We start from the raw sequence: 21,095 nt of genomic DNA on the forward strand, positions 1-21,095 counted from the left end.
GGCAGATGGGTGGGGCGGCTCTCTGACACGGCTCCTGTGTGAAATGGAGTGACTTAATCTCACGCCCGGCCACTGCAGTAGAGGGGAAAACACTGAAGAAACGGTGGTAATCGGGACGTGAGGGGAGGGTGCGTGTGAAGATAAATGATCACAACTCACAATTTATCTCAACAGATATATATTTATTTGTTTGATTTGTCTCATATCTCTAAGATATGGTAAATGGACTGCACCTATACAGCACTGATATGGCGAGAGCTCTTTACAACGGGCCTTCACACAGGAGCCAGGGATTGGACCGCCACCCCTGAGATTTTTGGGGGCGAAGATTCACTGATCCCGGTGTTCCCTTTCATTAACACACAAAAGAGTGCACGATTTACAACACTGACTGTAAGCGATGATACACAATCATGTCACGACTACACCTACGCTGCGTTCTTCTCCCCACATATACCGATATTTCACGCGTGAGTGTGAATTGAGCAGCGATGGGTCAGGGTCTCTTCCGCTCAGGGTTTTGGACCACAAACAGGGCAACAGTCCCCTCATCTCTCTGCCACTGGTACCTGCAGAAGAAGAAGAAGAAGAAGAAGAAGAAGAAGAAGAAGAGGCCGTGTATGGAAGTCATCACAACACTTGACTGGAAGGGTTTGTCATTAATTGGTGAGTGTCGACTCACTGGCTCTGTTCCGGAACGAGTAAGCTGTCGCCTGCAGAAAGGGTGAACTCCTGCTGATTCACAGTCACCCTCGAGGATCCCTCCTGAGAGAGGGAGAGAAGGTGATCAGGAAAGACCGACAAACTGAGAGTCATTGGTTATTGGGGGGATATATGAAGCTCCAGAAGGACGAGCACGTTTAGAGGACATACCAGCTGCCAAATCCACACGTCACTTTGCCGTACCGACGTCTCTGTCTGCCCAGGTCCAAACACCATTGCCTGTCACGGTCATAAGATGTGGCATTATTGCATCTCTTGGTTTATAAATGTATCAGATCCACTGTAACTTATTTTCATCCGTAACGCAACCCTGAACATCCAGGCTTTGGTCGTGGGGAATTTCCACCGGCAGGGAAATGCCGAAATTGCCTGATTTCGTTTCAGTTTCACTTAGCTTTGCCAAAACATTTCATTCAGACAGTGGTCAGCGATACGGACTGCTGGCAAAGACGGTTTAGAGAGGAGAGGGCTCAACTCAGAGTCATTTCCTGTATCTGTGTCACGGGGGTTTAAGCCCCCGCATCGCCCCTTTAGGAGAGCAGTGGCAGGTCCTGAGTCTGGTCATTCCTGTGGGACAACCGAACGTGAGCACAGATTATGACTAATGATTATTGAATATTGGACCAAATTTTTCACGAGCCACATATCTTCCGAACATTCTGACAATAAAATGGCATTTTTTCCGACAGACAAATCAGGAGGAAATTAACTTTGTTCGAGACCTGTCTTTATTCGAATCGAGGGGGTGTCATATGCTGTGCAGATTGTGAATTGACTTGATTTGACAAATTATGATCTAAACCAGCAACTGTCTGATCAAATGATCAAAGTAAACAAGATTAAAAATCTCTTCAAAAGGGATTCAGTGTCAGTTTTAAATAATCCGCACTATAGATAAACAGACAGATCAACAAGAATTTGAAACCTTTATGAAAACACATCCGAGAACATGAGCCCTGGTACCTCGGTCTCAAACTGAGCTCCGAACATGTCGATGGGCCCGCCGCCGGCCAGGGTCGGCCTCTGTTTGTCCAGCCAGTCCTTGAGGGAGAAGGGGGACATCACGTTCATGGTGTTCATCTGGAACGGCGGCTCCCTGAAGACTTCATCTGTTCATCCAGAGACAACCATGACACCAGTTCAAAAGTGACAGGGGTTAGCCTTGAGGTCATTTTAACAGGAATCACGAGGCATTTCAGAGCAACCCACTTGGATCAGGTTTTCCTGTTTCACACTGCTTTGAAGCCATGAACCTGCAGGGAACAAGCGACAGCAATTAAAACTAATAACCAGCTCTGATGGAGATGAAACGCGTGGATGACAATGAAGGGGTCTTACTCTTTGATTACCGGCACCAGTTGGGTTCCGAGATCCTGGCAGTAAAACCATTTCTCAAACAGGATATCGGTGGTGTTGCCCACGTGGTACCTGAAAGCACCAACATACACGCTAATGTTAATGCTGCTTCTTGCATATATGTCTCTCTTGCTACTTTCTCACTGAATCCTATGGTTTATTTGGAGTCTGTCAGAGTCTTTGTATTGCACGTTATAGTTTAGTGCACAAATCTGAGGGGTCACTAGATGATGAAGAAGACAGGACAGCGGAGAAAGACATATCTGCTACACCAAATTATATTTAATTTTCCAGACTTTGTGAATTACTAGATAATTACAATGTATAACAATATTCAGTAAAATAAGGGAAAAAGCCGCTCTTTGGTTCAACAACTGACAAATGCAACCTGTGAAGAGGGGTCTCAAGCTCAGACGTTGCATCGTTTTAAGGGGTCACAAGCTAAAAAAGGGGTTCCAAGACTTCAAATGCAGCGACGCAGTGATCCCAACTTGCTGATTTCCGGTTCTTTTCGCACAGTCCTCTCTCACAAGCATCACATAACAAGACTTTTAGCACACGTGTAGACGCTGCGTGCGGATTTCAAACCAATTCAAAATGAATCTTCTGCACGTGCAATTTTCAATCCTGCTCCCAAAGAAGAGACATCTGTTTCCGTTCACTTGAATATTATGAAGAGTACGGCCCTGGACCTGCTCTATATGTAAAGTGTCATGACTTGTCATAACTTTTCTTTGAAAAAAAAATTGAACTGAACCGAAAACATCCAAAAGGTACCAAAACGTTAAGTGAAGTCACAAGTTATTCTTGGATTAGAATATCAATGGTCTTTCTTCCTCCAAAAAAGTTATTTTTTATTATTTATTTATTTATTTATTTATTTATTTATTTGGCGTTTGTACAATGTTCTAACTCAAATCTCATGATCAGGTAACTCACTCTGGCTCACGGACTTGGCCTGTGATGACATTAGTGTAGTCATTGTCACGCAAAGTCTGTGATTTAATGTAATTCACAGACAGGATCTCACTGAACTGCTCTTTTGTTTCAAACAATGCATCAAAACGCCGGAGAAAAGCTGTATCTATATTTTCCTCCAACACTCTAAAGGTTGGATATTCCTGTAATTGTAATTTGGTTTATTTGCCCTGTATCCCCTGCTATTATCTACTTAAGAAGAGAAAAAGGAGAGAAACGGAAGAGGTAGAGTAGCTAACCTCAGGCAGTCGGTCTCAGTCAGCAGCCGTCTCCTCTCCACCACCAGTCCCACAGTGTTGGCCTGTCTCTGGGGGGAGTGGGGGATCCGAGCCGGCAGCAGGAACATCTAGAAATGGGGGAGGAATGAATGCAATGCAGACTGACAGAGGAAAACTGTGTGAATGAGACAAAGTTCAGGACGCTAATTTTATTGACAAAGTTGCACTGGAGCGTTGTATATGAGGAGGTAATTTTCATAAGAAGAAAATCCTAAACCAGCGATACGGCCAAATCTGGTCCATGATAGGGCGCCGGGTGGCCCGCTGACTATTTTCTAATTCACAATGAAAATAAATTGATTCAGGCTGGGATTTTTTTGTTTGTTTCTTCATACCAATTAGTAAATGTTCAATAATGTCCCCTGGCTGTTACTTGGGACACCTGACCAGCGGGGGGCACGTGGGACAAGTTTGCCTTCAGGGCTTTCTGCCAGAAAGACAGGACTTTCACCCCGGACACTGCTGTTCATGTCCCATGTGAAACCAAAAGGGAACATTGACTTGTTATTTTAACCCAAACCATGATCTTTTCCTAAACCCGACCAAGTAGTTTTGGTGCCTAAACCAGTTTCAGTTTCACAACGTAAACCCTGTGTTAGAAAGGCTTTCTGGCAGAAAGGCCTGAGGCCTATTAACTATTAGTTTATCAACTGGCCCCTGGCCTCCTGTCATTCTGCAAAAGTAAGTTGAGTATCTCTGTCCCAAACCATTGAAAGGAGCAGTGACAGAGTGAGTTGTACCGCCTCACGGTGGACTCCATATATAGTACTAATATGCTGACTACTTATGCAGAATGTAGAATATATAAAAGCATGTTAGAGCTCACCTCTCCCTCCTTGATGTGCACATCCTTGTGCTCGCCATTTTGAATCACCTTCAGACACATGTCCCCCTTCAGCTGGAAGAACAGCTGTTTAAAAGTGGAAGGAAGTATTGCATTAAAGGGAAACTGCACCGATTTTACACATCAAAGTGTGTTGGGGAGTAGTACTACTACTACTACTACTGCTACTATGAAAAAAGCCTTGTGTAAAGCCTACAAGTTTGAAAATGGAAGAAACCTGGAGGCATGGAGTCAGAGAGAAGTGAGCTGACCAGATGTCTGCAGCCCGCTCCTCATCTCTGCTGGATGCTAGAGGCTCCAGGCTACATTAGCATTGCATTGTGGGTAGTGTAGGCGCCAGGCTTGACAAGTAAAAAGAATGTGTTGGAATAAGAAAAGACTCTATCGGGTTTTGCTGCATTGAGTACAAAATTATTTATCAGCCACTATTAAAGAAATATTAAGGATTGCGCAGGATTGTGCAGACCACAACTCTAAAAATGTCACTCAAGTATTGAGCTCGGTGCATGTGCCTGTCACCTGACCACCCTTTATACTTTGGACACTTCAAAAAGCCAAACAGCAAAGGATTCCAACAACATCAACAATATTAATTATTATGTGGGGAACTGAAAGTAGCTAGGAGTCAACTGTGAATGGAAAGCAGTTAAACCAAGAACTGATGGCTAAACTAACAGCAGTCCTATAGACTTTTATACATCTCTCCTCCTCCTGATGACGTGCAATTGCTGGAAAAGGGTACGCTCAAGTGATCTGTATTTTTGTAGTCAAAGGGAAACTCCGCGTTTGCTTTAAATAATCTATGGAGGAAGTGAAACTTCATGCAGAATATATCAGCACTTCTCTCTTACCTCCTCCCCTTCCTCTATATGATAATCCTTCCTGGTATTGGGACCTCCGACAAACATGATAATCAACTGGGAAAAGTGCCTGAGAGAAATCGGAATCAAAGACAACAGTGCACTCACTACTACCGAAACTGTACATTTATCATGATTTACATACTTTTTTCAGTCTGAGTTGCAAAGAGGAACCCGCTAAAATGACTTACATGAGCTTGTTGCACACTGGAGGCAGGAAAGCATTCTGGTTCTCTGCAATCCAGTCTTCCACGTTCACTAGAGCCGTCTGCCTGTTGCTCATTTTTGCTGCAGTATGAAGTCCCTCTGCAACAGTCTGCAGGTCTGATTAGTTTATACAATCTGACTGACACAGAGAGTCCAAAGTGCTGGAGTGGGTGTAGTGCAAATGGGGAGGAGTTCTGTTTCCTATTTTCTAGAGAGTTGAGAGGTGAAGTAACCTTGTGTTGTCCTGCAGTGACTCTGTAGGCCTACAGGAATCCATTGCCATGCTCATGAGGTCAAGCTGGCATCAGCCACCGCGCACATGCGGTAGGTTTCTCCTGGAAAGCCAATACATCATTTGTCTGACGGAGGGATGTAGGTCTTGAGGGTGACAAGCACATACTAATATCAACATAGCAATAGCACAAGAAAAAGCTTTAAAATGGCTGAGAATAGGGATGTATTGTGGTTTAAAACGAGTATAAAACCATTTTTTATGTGCACAATATTTTTGACTTAGCCTACCATAAATCCTTTGATGTACATTCTTAGAGCACATCAAGGTTCTAACCAGATTTTGATGAGTTATCTGGTTATAAAACACTGTTGAGCAAAGAATATGCTGACCAATTCAAACCAAATGTCATATTTAAGCTAAAACATTGCCCTTACATACACGTTATAGTCATATTTTACGTCTTGTCATGTTTAGCAATATGATTTAAAACAATGTTTGTACTTAATACGTGTCTATTGTGTTTATGAACTTACATATTGCCACAACTTGCTCCACAAAAAAAAAAAGAGCTGCTTGACCTGGTGCGATTAGATAAAAGCAGTGGGTTCTTCAGGGAACCTTACATGCAGAGCCGGGCCTTCCCGCCAAAAAAAGTCATCTCAGATCTCAAAGTAGTATCAGATCACACGGACCAAAGCTGACGGTGTGTTCAGGCGGTACTTTTCAACAATGTCAAGTCAAAGACTTCAAAGTGTAGCAGTTACCAGGAGACGTTAAACACTGGCACATGCTCCAGAATACCTGTTCACAGTGCGAGATGTGACATTTCACTTCAACAAACACTTTATCGGGTAAATAGCTAAAATGTTCACATAAACTCTATTTTTCTATATACCTGAACACCCTGTGATTACCAGTATACGGCTACTACCTGGCTTCCATTATTTGAAGTGATACATTTAACATTTGAGACATTTAAATAATAGCAATTTGAACATTAGAATTTTTCCTTTAGAAGTTTTCCTTCTTTTTAATACGTATGTTGGCATATCTACTACATTTGGGTGTCCACTGACCCATTCTCTGTCTCGGTAAAGTCCTTTTGGCGGCTCAGTGAGAAATGTTTTGCTGGATACTGTGACAAGAATGACCTCTAGGTAAAACACAGCAAGACACGAAGGAGTTGGTGGAGAGGGAAGAGGGCCAACATCAGTCCCATCATGGCGACCCCTTCCATTTTCTCTGGGACGGAACTCTTGCCATCTGTGGAGCTCCTTTATCCACCACCCCATCATATCCCCGGAGGACCCACAAATGCCACCTCCCACCGTACCAAACTGATACTGACACCTTTGATAGCAGCTCACAGATTCATTTCTCATACATAGTCATGTGAATTGAGAAAAAGGAGGCACGAATGAAAAATATTGCGTAATGTCCTCCAGAAAAATGGAAAATGAATTATTGTCATTGTTTCAATAATAAAATGTCAGCCAATAGTTATGTCCCAAAATGTGAAGCCCTTTCTTATAATAGCTGCTGTTTCTCTTTGACTGTGGATGAACAGTGCATGTATAATAAATTTCCTGTGTTAAGTACATTTTATTGACAGTGGAAAAATAAATTGATTAAAAAGTAAGCCTAAAAGTTAACCTTTATTGTCCTCTTCAATGTTCCCAGTAGCAAGAGTCTGTAATAGCTTATAGTATTAGTATCAGCTACACCAAACAGGTAATTATGGCCTGTTACAGTTACTGGCCATACACTTACATATTAGTCCACCCCATCATTCATTCTCGTAGTCACTTTTTTTGTTTTATACCATTATAAGGTTCCCTCAATATATCCTGTTTTTCTGTGAGGGGGTGCTCCCTGGTGGACACAACAGTGTACAACAGCATTGATCACAACACACAAGTTTACTTTAAAGACATGCAAGCTTTATTTTGCACGCAGAAATGCACTACTCACTAATGAAATGTATTGTTTTACACGCATTTTTCTCCTTAACATTTAGTTGGTTTCAAAAAGGTTTTGTGCAGCGAAGAAATACTGACGTTTAAAATATGCTGAATACATCACAGGAGTACCAACAGGCTAACAAACATAGCCAGTATTAGCTTAGATACATTTGCCGACGTAGCCTAACGTACCCACGTCACCTAAGTATTATACTTTAGCTTTTATGCTACCTCATTTATAAAAAAAATATATACAATATCAAATGTCTTGATATGTCTCGCATTTACGACTTCCAACCCACCTTGTGAGACAAGTGTGGGCAACACGTCGCAGCTAGCTGTGCTGGATTGTGTCGGGCTCAGCAGAATCAGGCCTCGGTGGTCACGTGATTCGTGGCCCCAGTGCGTGAGGCGGTGCCCGCCTCCTGACGATGGTTGCTCAGCGTGCTTGCACGCAGACGTTGTCCCAACAAACGCCGTTACATTTGTAGTTTTGAATTAAAAAAAGGGCCTAACAGCAATTAAACGCGCGTTTAGCTGCTAGCACCCCCCCAAAAAGCCTGTGCGTTTTGTAAATGAATTAGATATGAATATTCTTTCAGGATCACGAGCTGATACGTTATCTTATAAGAAGTGATTCCGGTTCAGTGGGAAGGTTTGAACTGCTCTCTGGAAAGTGACCATTGTTGTAATCAGGTCGAGGCTGTTATCATTTCCACTTGCTGACTTTCTTAGTTTTTTTACGGGTTTACAGCAGAGAAACGGTGCAAGCTTTTTAGAGTGTCATGAAAGAAATGTCAAGGTAAGTCATGCATGTGGCACATTTCCCATTTATGATCATTTTTGTTCGCGTGTAAGAGAGTCCTAAAGAATAGGCTAAAAGCTAACGTTAGCCAACTGTCACAACAACTAAACAAGGCCTGCAGCCATCGTGTGTTGGCTTCCTCGCGTGTTTGTTGTGGGGTAACTATGGTGTAAATGTGCCTAACAAAACTAACGGATTTCACTTGTTTTTGTTTGAGAAAATGTCAACTCTCAAATAGGTCGAACTGGAAAGTGAGACATTAGTAAAACCAATTCTTCCGTAGCAGCTAGCGTTTGCTAACTTGCTAAATTAGCTAAATTTGTTAGCGCTTCCAACCTGTTTGTAGCTTCTCAGCTAACGTTCGTTCGCCGCCAGTTTAGGTTGAATTATAGCACATTTCAAACACGTCTCTGCAATTTTGGCAAACTCACTTCTCAGATTTGGAATTGCACAACGCAACTGCAATTGCAGCCATGGAGTCATTAATACGCTTGTTGTTTCAGTAGTGTAAATTTAGCACTTTGCTGTCAGAGCATGTAGCTAAGTGTTTACACATGGGTTCGCGGCAGTAGAGAGGAGATGAACAGAAGCAGGGAAAGAATAACACCTTTCACATTTTAGCTGTGGCTGATAAATGTCTGAACTTGGTAACGAATCGTCAGTTCACGTCTTGTTCATTGTTTAAGACAGAGTTTGAGAAACCATGACATGAAAAAAAAAATGAACGTAGTAGCGTGAAGTGTCGTTGTGTAGTAGCTGTCATTTCATGTATTGCGCCTTGTTCCCTCGCAGCACCATGCCTGGTGGGCAGCAGCCTCAGAAACACTATGGCATCACCTCTGCCATTAGCCTTGCACCCCCACGAGAAATAGACCACCAGTACACCCAGAAGCTCTGTGATGCTATGAAACCTTTTGGGGTGTTTGAAGATGAAGAGGAATTGAACCATAGGTGAGGACACTTCAAAGCTTCTCAGAGGCTGCTGTTGTGCTGCATTTTGTGTGTGTTCACGTCTTTGTGGTAACTAAATGTAGATGGCGTGGTGCTTGAATATACATAAGGGGTGTTTTTGTGAATGAAGCACCTGCTAAAGGTTGTGTCTCCTCTTCAGACTTGCAGTTCTTGGGAAGTTGAATAACTTTGTTAAAGAATGGATCGCAGAGATCAGTGAATTAAAGGTAGGTTCTGGTGTTGAATGCCAGGATTAATGGTGACTATCAAATCAGTGGCACTAAAGCCTTCTATCGTTGTGCCACAAAGAGGGAAAATGTCATACTGACCTCACTGTTTGTGCCTCTCTCCTCTACAGAACCTTCCACCATCAGCTATAAGCTGTGTTGGGGGCAAGATATTTACATTTGGTTCGTACCGACTTGGAGTGCACACTAAAGGTATGTCTAGTTGATAATTTAGTATTGTGTTCATGAATTGCAGTGACATCAATCAAATCTGTATTTTATGCCGGGAAGGTGACTGACAACATTACACTTTAATGACAACACCTGTACTGTGTGATTGGTTGTCTCTGCATTCAAAGGGAGACGGAGGTAACGGGACATTACTGACACGCAGCGCTCGACCTTGCCTAAGCAGGCATGCGTCATTGTTTTTGAAAAGCTCAGTTCACCCTGACCACACTAAAGCACGAGGCCAGCATTGTCATATTCCTCTGCCATTGAGAATGTTTTTGAAAAGACTGGTTTTGGGGTATGAATGCTGGTAAACATTGGCTCAGTATAGACTGAAGGCATTGGTGTGAATCGGAGTGCATCCTTGCTTTTAAACAACAAACACAACAAGTGAGATTCAAAAGTAAAAATGATTTTTAAATAAATGTACATCTACATGTATAATAGAAAGATAGACTTTTTAAATGAAGTTATAAAAACAAATTCATCAAACTATAGTGTGTGCCATTAATCTGAATAAGTGAAGATGTTCCAAGCTAATCTACAATTTGGTTGTGATTGAGTTATTCTATTCATTGGTTGATTGAGCTATATAACCCCTGAGCAATTTCCAATGCTTTGCTTCTAACAGCCCATTACAATTCTGGATAAATCAAATGTGAAAACTGCCACATTATGTTCCATTAAATCAGTTGAACTTCTTCACGTTGCAGTTGTGAGCTGAAAGTCACATTCCTTCGATTTCAGCAAAGTTATTTGTTTTTGGTTGAAAGCTGCATTTGAAGTCCTGTGTTTTAGTTTTTGCTTAAGATAAAGAGCAGCTGCCCAAATCCCATCCAAACATTTGTGTTTCATACAGATAATCTAAATTGAATTGGCTTAACTTTTGCTATCGTTGTAGAATATAAACATATCTTTCACAGTAAATACGAAATACTAAAAACGAATTTGTGGGACCCCACAATTTTTTGGAATTTGAAACCCTGTGAAAGATGTACAAGCATTGGTATGGAGAATTGGATATGGTGTCAGGACAGCAGATGGAAGATTTACACTCGCCTCTAGTTTTACAAACCTTTCAAACAAATACTTGACATTGTTTTCATTTTTGCCTGCCTTTTACAGGGTTCGCTAGAGGTCATCAGTGTCTAGCAAAACCAGCTCTGATGTGTGGTTTTTATTTGTTAAAAAACATCTAAACCGTTAACATTTTATAGGCAAGGACTGTCCAAAGCAAGGCCAGGATTTCAGTTGAAGTCATAGAAAACAACATTCAAAAGTTACTGCACTTCACCTCAGCTGCTCGACTTGTTGTTTTATTTCATGAACTCTCTTTAGCCCTGAGTGCCGCAACTTTGTTCAGTTTACTTATCAGATTGTTACTGAAGTCATTAACCATTTAACCTACTGGGTAACACAGATGGCAATCTTACCTTTTCTTCCAGGAGCTGATATTGATGCCTTATGTGTGGCTCCACGCCATGTAGAGAGAAGTGACTTTTTCCAGTCTTTCTTTGAGAAATTGAAACAGCACGAAGAGATCAAAGACCTGAGGGTAAGTCTCTGTGGCATTTTGTCTTTAAAGCACAAGGGAACAAATGTACTTATATATAGGCCCCTGTGAAAAAAGTCCCACAATTCTCAAGTCATTTTGAGGGGGAACCACCATGTTTCCCAATGACGAAAGGTCAGTCAAAAGTTTTTTCAGTGACAAAGATGCAAGATCAACAGACTGCTTACGTCACTGCTCCTGGGGGAGAACACTCTCCAGGAGAGCAGAGTTCACTGGGAATGCAGAGCTACACCTAACACTGCTATAGATTGCTGGATTGCTTCTGTATGGCTGAGTCCAAGTTTACTTTTGCTGAATAGGTAGAGGAACAAGAAAGCACTGCACCAGAGTGAGTAATAATGTAGTAACGTCTCAGCAGATCAGCAGGGAGCGTTGCCTGTGGTGTCATTAGGTCTGCTGATAATCAGTGTTAATTTCCCAAGGTGTGTGTATTTATTAACACCCATGCACACGATGGAAAAGTGTTCACACACCTTTATTAGTTTATTGTTGTGACACTACATTATATTTAAATACAATTATCAAATTGGCTGTTTGTGTTTACTTGCAGTTTCCAAAAGAAAAAAATTAGATTATCATCTTGCTCATGGTATCCAAAACTGCATAGCGGAACTTTCAGTGGAGCAGCCGAGTGCACTTTAACTGGTGGTTAAATGTTACCCAGAGCAACCCTGTGGTTCTTTTGAAGCCCTGGTCTCCAAAGACATTCCATAAATCCCACTCACATGCTATTCTCATGTTTTATGAATCTGAACCCGCCCTCATTGAACACCGTTCTCAGCCGTCTTCAAACATTTCAAAGCACTGAAGGTGACATTCTAAAGGAGTAGTATGCTAGAGGCACCACTTGACATGTCTTTGGATATCACTGTCTGCAAGCTCTGTGTTCTGGTGTTCACCTCTTGTTCATTTGGTGGTAGCTTCCTTCCATGATAATGTCAGTCAGCCATGTGACTTGGCTTTGTCTCAGATTTGTTGGTGACATTGTCTCCTTTGGGTGCTTTTTCAAGGCTGTCGAGGACGCTTTTGTACCGGTGATAAAATTCAAATTTGACGGAATAGAGGTAAGTCACTTTGAGATCCCAATGTTGTGTGTTGTCTACATGTAGGGGTATTGCATAACTAAATGCATTTTGACCACGCTTGTATAGGTCATGTGTTTGTACTGTTAGGCATAGGCAGGACCGCGATTGTAAAGATTAATACCCTTCAGCTGTAACTGTCTGCTGCAATGGCTGTGCAAATGATGATTGTTTTGCTTTCCAATTTGGGTCAGACTTTAACAAAGAAAATGGGTACAAATTAAAACAGGCAGAGGTTGGTGGTCCAGTTTGTAGTTCAGGTCCATGAAAACTTCTACTACAGAGCAGGAAAGGAGATCTAACACAAGGTGTTCGAGATGAGCATTAACGTAACCGTAATCTCTCAAACATTTGAAACCCCTGGGCATGTTGCAGTTGACATTTGAAGTCTTGTATTCTGCCTTGATGGCATTTCTAAACAGGACCATTTGATAGCTCATCCTTCTGTGCCATACTGCTTTGAACTTACACTTGAGTGCCCCCCTATATCCCAAACAGGGTTCTAGAAGTGATTTATACCGTGTTTCATCTCCGCTCTCTCCCTTTTCTGTGTCTGTCGGAGCAGATTGACCTGCTTTTTGCCAGACTCGCCTTACAATCCATTCCAGACAACCTGGACCTGAGGGGAGACTCCATCCTGAGAAACTTGGACATTCGGTGTATCCGCAGCCTTAACGGTACGCTACCTGTATTCTTTTGGAATGTTATCCAATGTAGAGACGCTGATATTATCTTTCCAGAGTGACATTTAAGAAGTAGAGTAAGCTTACAGTACATGCCATTTGCAGCTGCTAGTCGTGGCAGGTACATAAATCTAAACAACACAAGTTTGTTTTCTTCGGAAACCTAAACCGTCTCTTACTTGGAATTTCCACATTAAGAGTTTTCTCAGTGTTTTTGGTGTCTGATGTTTTGTCTTACAGGCTGTCGAGTGACCGATGAAATTTTGTACCTGGTGCCAAACAAAGAAAACTTCAGGCTGACACTGAGAGCCATCAAACTGTGGGCAAAACGTATGTGGATTCAAATCTTCTTCTTTATTTACTTTTTGCACATCTCTTATTGTTGTATGTTATTGCATCAATGGGTCATTCAGTAGTTTGAAGAGCTTTTATATCAAATAAATAAATGCTCAAAACAGTGACACATTTGTGTGTTGAATTAAAAGACATTTACCTCCCTAAAGGTGTCCTCCCAGTTTAGTGTGTACTATGAAATTGTTTTCCTGTATGCATGTATACAAACCGACACTACTCATCTTTCGGATCTTACCAATATTTTGAAGGTGCCACCGCCTTATTGTAATGTGTCCCCTGCCTGCAGGTCGTGGGATCTACTCCAACATGCTGGGGTTTCTGGGTGGAGTGTCGTGGGCCATGCTGGTGGCCAGGACCTGCCAGCTCTACCCTAACGCTGTGGCCGCCACGCTGGTCCACAAATTCTTCTTGGTGTTTTCCAAATGGTGAGGATGTAGTAACTTCATACTTTCCTGTTCCACTTGAGGGCAGTGTTTCACAGCCTGTATGTCAGTGTTCACTAATTTTTACTACATTTGTCATTTCCATCCTACAGGGAGTGGCCAAATCCTGTGCTATTGAAACAGCCTGAGGACAGTAATCTGAATTTACCTGTGTGGGATCCTAGAGTGAGTAGGACACCAGTGCTTTATTTCCACATGTTTGTAATATTGTTAGGCCTCTGTTTTGTTTGTGTATTGCTGTGCAGACGCAGGAGACGGTATCCGGACAGAGTTAATCTGCTCGGTTGTGAAAAGTCTGTTGGTGTTTTATGGTTGGCTCAACAGATTAGGTACATTACATACATATTTTCTCTTATTTCATGTCTCCTCACTCCTCTGTCCTCATGTGACCCGGATATTGATCGGGTCCCCTATATGAGTTCCAATGCCCTTAACTGTGCTCGGAGGAGGCTTCCCAGAGCGGCTTGGAGCAAGGAAGACTTCCTACGTGGACGTCTTTTTAACAGACCGACACAGTCCTTCAGTAAAAATGCAGTAGCAATGGAAAAGCACAACAGATCTGACAATTGTGTTTAAATAACATCAGTGCAACACTGCAATCAAAAACCTGTGTGGACAGATAAAAAAAAAAACAGTCCTGTGTGCAGTGCAGTACATTTTTGTTAAGGACACCTTTTATCTAATTGATTCTTGTCGGCTATCCATTAGATTAATTTTTGCCTTGGCCAGGGCTTTGATATATTTGTTCTGACTTTAGTTTTGTCTTAACTGTTTTTCATAATAATATCATAAATTTACTGATCCCAAACGAATGGGTCTACAGCCTTAATTGAAAACATTCTAGCTGTTGTAATTGCTGTGTCATGTTTGTAGTGTCCCTTCAGCAATAAAACACATTTTAATTATCTATTGGTGTCGTTTCCGTTCAGTCACAGTCCAATAATCACCGTGCGTTGGGCAGAAAGTAACCTTTTTATAACTCCCCAAATGTTTTGGCTCCTTTCATTGTTTCTGTTTGCTGTGAGACATGCTCATCATAATGTAGGCTATTAAAACGTTTACCATGCAATTCCTTGTTTCTGCACTACATTTAGTTCAGTAAAGACTTTGCTGCTGGCAGAAATGGCTTTAAAGGTCGTGCAGTTAGCGTCCAACAGCATCACCCCAAAATGGCTACATAGGGTGCATTCTCACATAGCCCCCCCCCCCCCCCCCCCCCCCTTTTTTTTTTATATATAGAAAAACTGGACAAGGTCATTGAGTGGCGGGCATTCAAGGTTTGTTGTGCATGTTTTGGTCAGGCAGTTGATAATAAGGCTCAAAGTAAACATGAAATATTTCCGATTATGTGTTGTCATGATGGAGAACATTCAAATGAAGTGGTTAAAATGAACACCGCCAACAGTGGTGACTCACTGTTTGGGTAGTACGTCACGTTATCGTTGCATTCAAGCTCTGTCGCAGCCCACAGGTGCGTAGGTGATCCAGCTGTGCAGCCTTCATCAGCAACTGACACATCAGTAGACGTGATGTTGGAGAGGGAAGCACGTCTCCTTTCAAAATACGGTTCCTTGAGTCCTCCTTCCCTCGCGTCACTTGAGTGGGGAAAAAATGCAAAAGAGGGAGACGTGAAGACCGTAAAGTGAATTGGGATGTACCCTGTGTGTGCGTGGGGATGTGTACGCTACAGACCTTTCCCTGTGTGCGGGCGTGAAGTTGCCCTTCTCGTTCAGTTTGGTGGGAGGAGTGTGCTCATGCGTGTCGGTGTGAAGGCTCCCCTTTTCTGCAGCGAAACCAATCTAGGTCCCCTGTGCCGTGTTTTTAGGTGAACCCGTCTGACCGATACCACCTGATGCCCATCATCACCCCTGCCTACCCCCAGCAGAACTCCACGTACAACGTCTCCACATCAACGCGCACCATCATGAGCGAGGAGTTCAAATACGGTAATGCAGACTGCGTGAAAGAAACGACACTGAAAACTTAAATATCTGTTCACCTGGTTTTCCAGCTCTTAAAATCCCGCCATCTAGTTTTGTGAAAGGCGATGGTAAAAGTACATATCTGTCCTCTGAGAAATGTAAATGACTCATTCTTAGCTACTACTAACTCTGTAAAAAAAAAAAAAAAAAAACTACATTATATGGTGTCTTGTGTATGAATGTTGAATTGTCAAGCCTGATAATGTCTTTGTCTGGTGTGAACAGGCCTCAGCGTCACAGATGAGATTCTTCAGGGAAAAGCAGAATGGCCCAAGCTCTTCGAGCCGCCCAACTTTTTCCAAAAGTACAAGTAGGTGTTGATTTTGTCAGTTAAAGGATTGATGGGTGGAACAAGAGGAATAAAACGCGTATTGTCATATATATATATATATATATATATATATATATATATATATATATATATATATATATGGCAGTCATGGTATCCTCAGAACTGAGATCACAATTCTTTAACATGCAAGTTGTATGCAGAGTAGAAGTCAGTGATAATGAACTGCTTGTGTGACATTAACAGTTTTGTCAGGCCATAGACCAAAACCGGATGATGCAAGGTTTTTTTTTCTTTTTCTTCTTTTTTTTTTTTTTTTCCGAACAACTTATTGTTTTCACTTTTTGGGGCTTGGGCAGATCTGACTCATCCTAACTGTGGTCAGCGAAGTTTGGTCGACTCATGATGTTTGTGAAGGTTCCTCCCACGCAGCAGGCTGTTTTGTGTCTGGTTCTGCTGCTGCTCCTCCGCCATTGGAGCTACATTAGTCACCTGAGCACTGGTGTGATTGATTATCAAAATGCTGCTGAATCACATCAGTTAAACGATTAATACTGCATAAGCGCAAGAATTAAGATTGATGAATCTTATATGTAAGGATGTAAAGAGGGCTGCACATGAGATCATTGTGCCTGCGCAGTAGGGGTTCAGAGGGTTTTGCAAACGTTGCCATATTGCTGCCAGTCCCTGTATAAGCATGATGATGTCTGTTGGATTGACTTACTCTACATCTTGTCTAATGTTCTGTTTTGCTCTGCAGGCACTACATCGTTCTGACTGCCAGTGCATCCACAGAAGAAAACCACTTAGAATGGTGAGTGTCAGAGGGCTGGATTTCTACTAGGTCTCTAAGACCACCCTCTCCCGTTTAAACTGTATCTGAATATTTCAACTCAGCCGACTGGCGTGCAGCTCTGAGTGTGCAGCACATCGTGCACACAACATAACAAAGAAATAAATAGAATCCCAACTAAAAGAAGAAGTGATGGAGGCAGGAAACTGTGCTGCAGTACTGTGAAGGTGAACTTCTGTTAGCGACACCTGCGTGAACGCATCCTGATGTCTTCCCTCAGGATCGGTCTGGTGGAGTCAAAGATCCGCGTTCTGGTGGGAAACCTGGAGAGGAACGAGTACATCACCCTGGCTCATGTCAACCCCCAGTCCTTCCCTGGGTCCAAAGAGAACCGCAACGAGTGAGTCCAGTGTAATCCATACATGCCGACAGCTCAGTGAGAGAGTTTTGGATTAGTAAAGGCAAATCCTGCTAATCATTAGTCAGACCTTTTCTAGGGTCACTCAGCACGTTTTTTTTGTTTGTTTGTCCTTGAACAACTGGAACATGGTTCCTGTTGACATGTGTGACCAATGCTAGTGCAAGTCAGTGAGTCATGAAATCGCGGAATTGGTTGACTTGTGTATGCGTTTCCACCACAAGCATGTTCAAAAATATGGTCTGAAATCAGCACGAGTTCTTTACATTTTGCTCCTTGTGTGCTTCTGCAACAGGAACGACTTTGTGTCCATGTGGTTCATTGGGATCATCTTCAAGAAAGTGGAGAACGCGGAGAGTGTGAACATTGACCTGACGTACGACATCCAGTCCTTCACAGACACGGGTAGGTCCCTACCACATCACTTACTGTTGTGGTCCAACATTTAAGGTCAAATAGGCTGTATGAAATAGTTGAACATGTTATAATAAGATCATTTTCTGTAGCGACATGGCTTTCAGAGGTGTAAGCCATGTCGCTACATCGAATAGCCTCAATGCATGAGCTGTAGTTCCCTGGGTTCATAGCAGAATTCACTTTCTCTTCAAGACGATACAGAATGTTACCCATCCCTCAGCCCTATGTGTCAGCCCTTCTGTCACTGCGAGATGTATTTGTAAATATCAATTCAGCAGTGTCTAGTGTTCAAGTTTCAAAATGGAAGCAATGGCCAGCGGTCACCTGGACTACGCTAAGAAGAAGAATCTTTATACATTCATGCCGGTGGTCAGTGAACGTTAACGTGGCACGTTTGTTCTCTGCAGTGTACAGACAAGCCAACAACATCAACATGCTGAAGGACGGGATGAAGATCGAAGCAACGCATGTGAAGAAGAAACAGCTCCACCAGTACCTTCCTCCTGAACTGGTGCAGAAGAAGAAGAGGGTGAGACCATCGCCCTGCCGTCCACGTCGGGACCGAGCCTTGATCTTTTTTTTTTTTTTTTTTTTAAACACGGTAAACGTGGTTCTTAATATTGTTCCTCTTTGTCTTTCCTGCAGAGCATAGCCGAGTTGAACCGTAGCTCTAACGGGGGGAGCTCTAAGCGGATCTCTCTGGACAGCAGTCATCTGGACAGCTCCAGAGACACAGACTCTGGGACTCCCTTTAGCTCCCCAACCAGCAAACCCTGCAAGCCTGCGTCTGACACAGATGACAGGTATGATAGACCTCTATATTCTTGTGAGAGCATTCCATTTTTTTTTTTCAACTCATGTGTTCTATTCAAACACATTTTTCTTTGCCACATATTGCTACTTTTTTATAGTTTACCAGGCTCAAATCTACAATATGATGCTAAGTGAATACTGTCTTTCGTCTCTGTGTTTTACAGCGTCAGCCCTCCCAAGCAGCTTTTTGTGGAGGGCTCCCCAGCGCCCAGCGCGGCACCAGCTGCTCAAGACCAGGGCATGTCCATCCCTGTCATCGGCTCGAGTGAGTCGTGTTTTTTTTCCCACTGACTATTACACACACACTATCTATTAAGTATAGATTTTCCTTACTGGCATAGGTGTCATAAGAGTCCTATGGTATGATTTGACAGTCCCATTGCCTAAATCATCCTGATCTCATTTCTTCCGGTCTGTGTCTCCTTCTCCTTCTGAAGAGCCTCCGGTTAAAGCAAAGCCTGCTTCCCCACCAGCCAGCAGCACCGTCACCACGGTGCTGAGCGGCGAGGTGCAGCCCAACGCCACCAGCAGCCCCAGAGAGGAGCCCAACGGCCTGGAGGACTCCGTCAATGGAGCCCCTGCCAAGAGACCACACTCGCCTACACAAGAGGACCTGGCCAAGAGGCACAAAGACGCAGAGGTGAAGTGGCTGTTCTCAGATCAGGGCAGGAGTTTACGGCTTTTACGGTTTTTGATATACGAACTTAATGGCGGATTTAATGCCATTTAACGGTCATGCTGTACTGTTTTTGCTGCAGGTGGTGTCCAATGATGACTCTACATTTAAAGAGCCATATCCACCATCCTCTGACTCCCACCCACATGGAGAAGGACCCAATACTGTAGGTGTTATTTATTATTTAGTTATTCTGTCTGCTTCCATTCACTGTGTAAAACCAGACGAAACAACACGTTTTTCACATGTTGTCTCTCTTCACCGTTAGACCCCCCTTTCTGGATCAAAGGCTAAGCCCATTCCAACCATTGATACCTCAAGAACACAGGTAACGTCTCCTTTGTAAACCATTAGCTTTGTTTTATACCCGAACGGCTCGATTTGAATCTGTATTTGGTGGACTTGGGTTTCATTAAAGCAGTTATTGAATGATTTTAAATCAAGCGAATGCGGCCGTTTCCTTCCTCAGAGACTTCCCAGCATGGAGCTGCCCGACGCCTCCTCGCCTCTCCCAGCCAGCAACACTTGTCGCGTCGTGAAAAATTCCATTAAACTGGCCCTCAACCGCCACAAGTGAGCTTGGACTGTCTTTCCCGGCACCAGTTGTTTCTTGTTATTTGGTTTCCCCAGCAGTTTAACTCAACCTAACTTTGTCCGTCTCTGCCTGCTTGTTTCAATTGAATGTAGCATCACACCTCCCAAGCCCCCAGTGTTTGAGGGCACACTCAGCTCTGACGCTCCAGCCCCTGGCAGCGAAGAAAAGGGCATGTCCATTCCTGTCATTGGCTCAAGTGAGTGTCTGATTGTTTTTTTTTTTTCTAGTCGATTGTGACTCCTAGTAATTCATCACTAAGATTTGTTTTATACCCAGAGTTCATTTTGTAAAGGAAAACCATGACAAGAAATATTGATTAGCCCTTTTTCCGAGACAAATCCATCAATGAATAATAACTAAATGACTTTGTGAAAGATGGCCGAATGAACAATTGATTGTTAAGCTGCTTGACCTGCTGCACTAATAAGCCAACAGACTTACGGACTGCTTGCATCTACAATCCCACTAAAACCGCAAGAGAACAGCTTGAACAAACCAAGAAAACATGCACGCGACATTTATTTTTAATAGCTTTAACATACCATTAGTAATATCCATAGAGTACATGAGTTGATGTTACTTTCAGGCAGCTAGTTTTTGTCTTTAAAGATGGATGTGCTCCCAGAGGAACGGTTTTGTCCGTTATCTAACATTTTAGCTGCTTGTCTTAAGTTAAACCCAGACAACGAACAGATGATCCAGCCACGCACACGTCGCTCAGTCTGTTGCATGACTGCAGAGCAGAGGGACACGGGATCTGCGTGTATGAACTTTGAATCCGTTTGCTCTGAACAAGTATATGGTGCCTTTTCCACCAACCTTGTGATGGACAAGAACGGCACATGTAACCACAGTAACTGTACACAACAAAGCTGGCGATGGAATTAGAAATGCATGACAAAACCGAGACTAAGATTTCATTGACAAAAAGTAGACTTACATGTTTTACAAGAATCAAATGACTAAAATGTGACTACAGTAAAACTAACGACGCATTTTTGTAAAAAAAAAAAGACACAAACGAAATGTTTCCGTCCCTCTGTTTCTCTCCGCAGAACACGTGGCATCCAAACACGCGGCGCCGCCCGTCGGCAGCTCCATCCCCACATTAGTGAGCCGAGGGTCTGACCCGCTGAACGGAGCGGCCTCCAAGAGACCCCACTCCCCCTCCCTGGAAGAGCAGGCCAAGAGGCTGAAAGAAACAGAGAAGGCCAGAATCCACATAGCCTGAACACGCGACTGTAGACTGGATTCATGCATACACAAGAGGTGGGGCTTTACAGTTAAGTCAAACACCAAGAAGTTGACTTCACACAGGGAC

At 42.9% G+C, this 21,095-nt stretch overlaps 2 protein-coding genes across 3 annotated transcripts; one reads left to right on the forward strand and one right to left on the reverse strand.

The window, feature by feature from the left end:
* Positions 1-177: 177 nt before the first annotated feature.
* Positions 178-5,322, reverse strand: haao (3-hydroxyanthranilate 3,4-dioxygenase). The gene is made up of 10 exons (XM_070915606.1): positions 5,231-5,322; positions 5,031-5,109; positions 4,162-4,245; positions 3,297-3,403; positions 2,062-2,151; positions 1,933-1,976; positions 1,687-1,832; positions 874-942; positions 683-765; positions 178-569 (listed from the first exon to the last, which is right to left on the reverse strand). Exons 1-10 carry the CDS (start codon positions 5,320-5,322, stop codon positions 497-499), a joined length of 867 nt encoding a protein of 288 aa, XP_070771707.1. The 3' UTR covers positions 178-496.
* On the forward strand, positions 3,459-21,005 carry papolg (poly(A) polymerase gamma). Of its 2 annotated transcripts, XM_070915604.1 has the most exons (24): positions 8,228-8,244; positions 9,040-9,198; positions 9,359-9,425; positions 9,557-9,638; positions 11,102-11,211; positions 12,240-12,293; positions 12,877-12,988; positions 13,235-13,324; positions 13,635-13,773; positions 13,884-13,956; positions 15,617-15,737; positions 15,999-16,083; positions 16,823-16,876; positions 17,136-17,255; positions 17,569-17,678; positions 18,098-18,219; positions 18,336-18,493; positions 18,668-18,768; positions 18,941-19,143; positions 19,262-19,345; positions 19,448-19,507; positions 19,649-19,752; positions 19,867-19,970; positions 20,830-21,005. In XM_070915604.1, exons 1-24 carry the CDS (start codon positions 8,228-8,230, stop codon positions 21,003-21,005), a joined length of 2,505 nt encoding a protein of 834 aa, XP_070771705.1. The 2 variants fall into 2 exon arrangements, with proteins under 2 accessions (XP_070771706.1, XP_070771705.1); XM_070915605.1 differs by lacking the exons at positions 8,228-8,244; positions 19,867-19,970; positions 20,830-21,005 and adding exons at positions 3,459-3,468; positions 7,194-7,212 and having other exon boundaries at positions 19,649-19,756.
* The last annotated feature ends 90 nt before the right edge of the window (positions 21,006-21,095 follow it).

Source organism: Enoplosus armatus, chromosome 12 (genome assembly GCF_043641665.1).
Source record: "Enoplosus armatus isolate fEnoArm2 chromosome 12, fEnoArm2.hap1, whole genome shotgun sequence".
Classification (NCBI taxonomy): domain Eukaryota; kingdom Metazoa; phylum Chordata; class Actinopteri; order Centrarchiformes; family Enoplosidae; genus Enoplosus; species Enoplosus armatus.

Bases quoted from the DNA above. Each gene is read 5' to 3' on its own strand.
- haao (XM_070915606.1), bottom strand. From the start codon at position 5,322: ATGAGCAACAGGCAGACGGCTCTAGTGAACGTGGAAGACTGGATTGCA. The intron at 5,110-5,230 runs GTAAGTCATTTT...GATTTCTCTCAG, and splicing joins CCAGTGTGCAACAAGCTCAT to GCACTTTTCCCAGTTGATTA. The intron at 943-1,686 runs GTACCAGGGCTC...TGACCGTGACAG, and splicing joins GAGCTCAGTTTGAGACCGAG to GCAATGGTGTTTGGACCTGG.
- papolg (XM_070915604.1), top strand. The intron at 13,774-13,883 runs GTGAGGATGTAG...TCCATCCTACAG, and splicing joins TTCTTGGTGTTTTCCAAATG to GGAGTGGCCAAATCCTGTGC. The intron at 19,508-19,648 runs GTAACGTCTCCT...TTCCTTCCTCAG, and splicing joins TTGATACCTCAAGAACACAG to AGACTTCCCAGCATGGAGCT.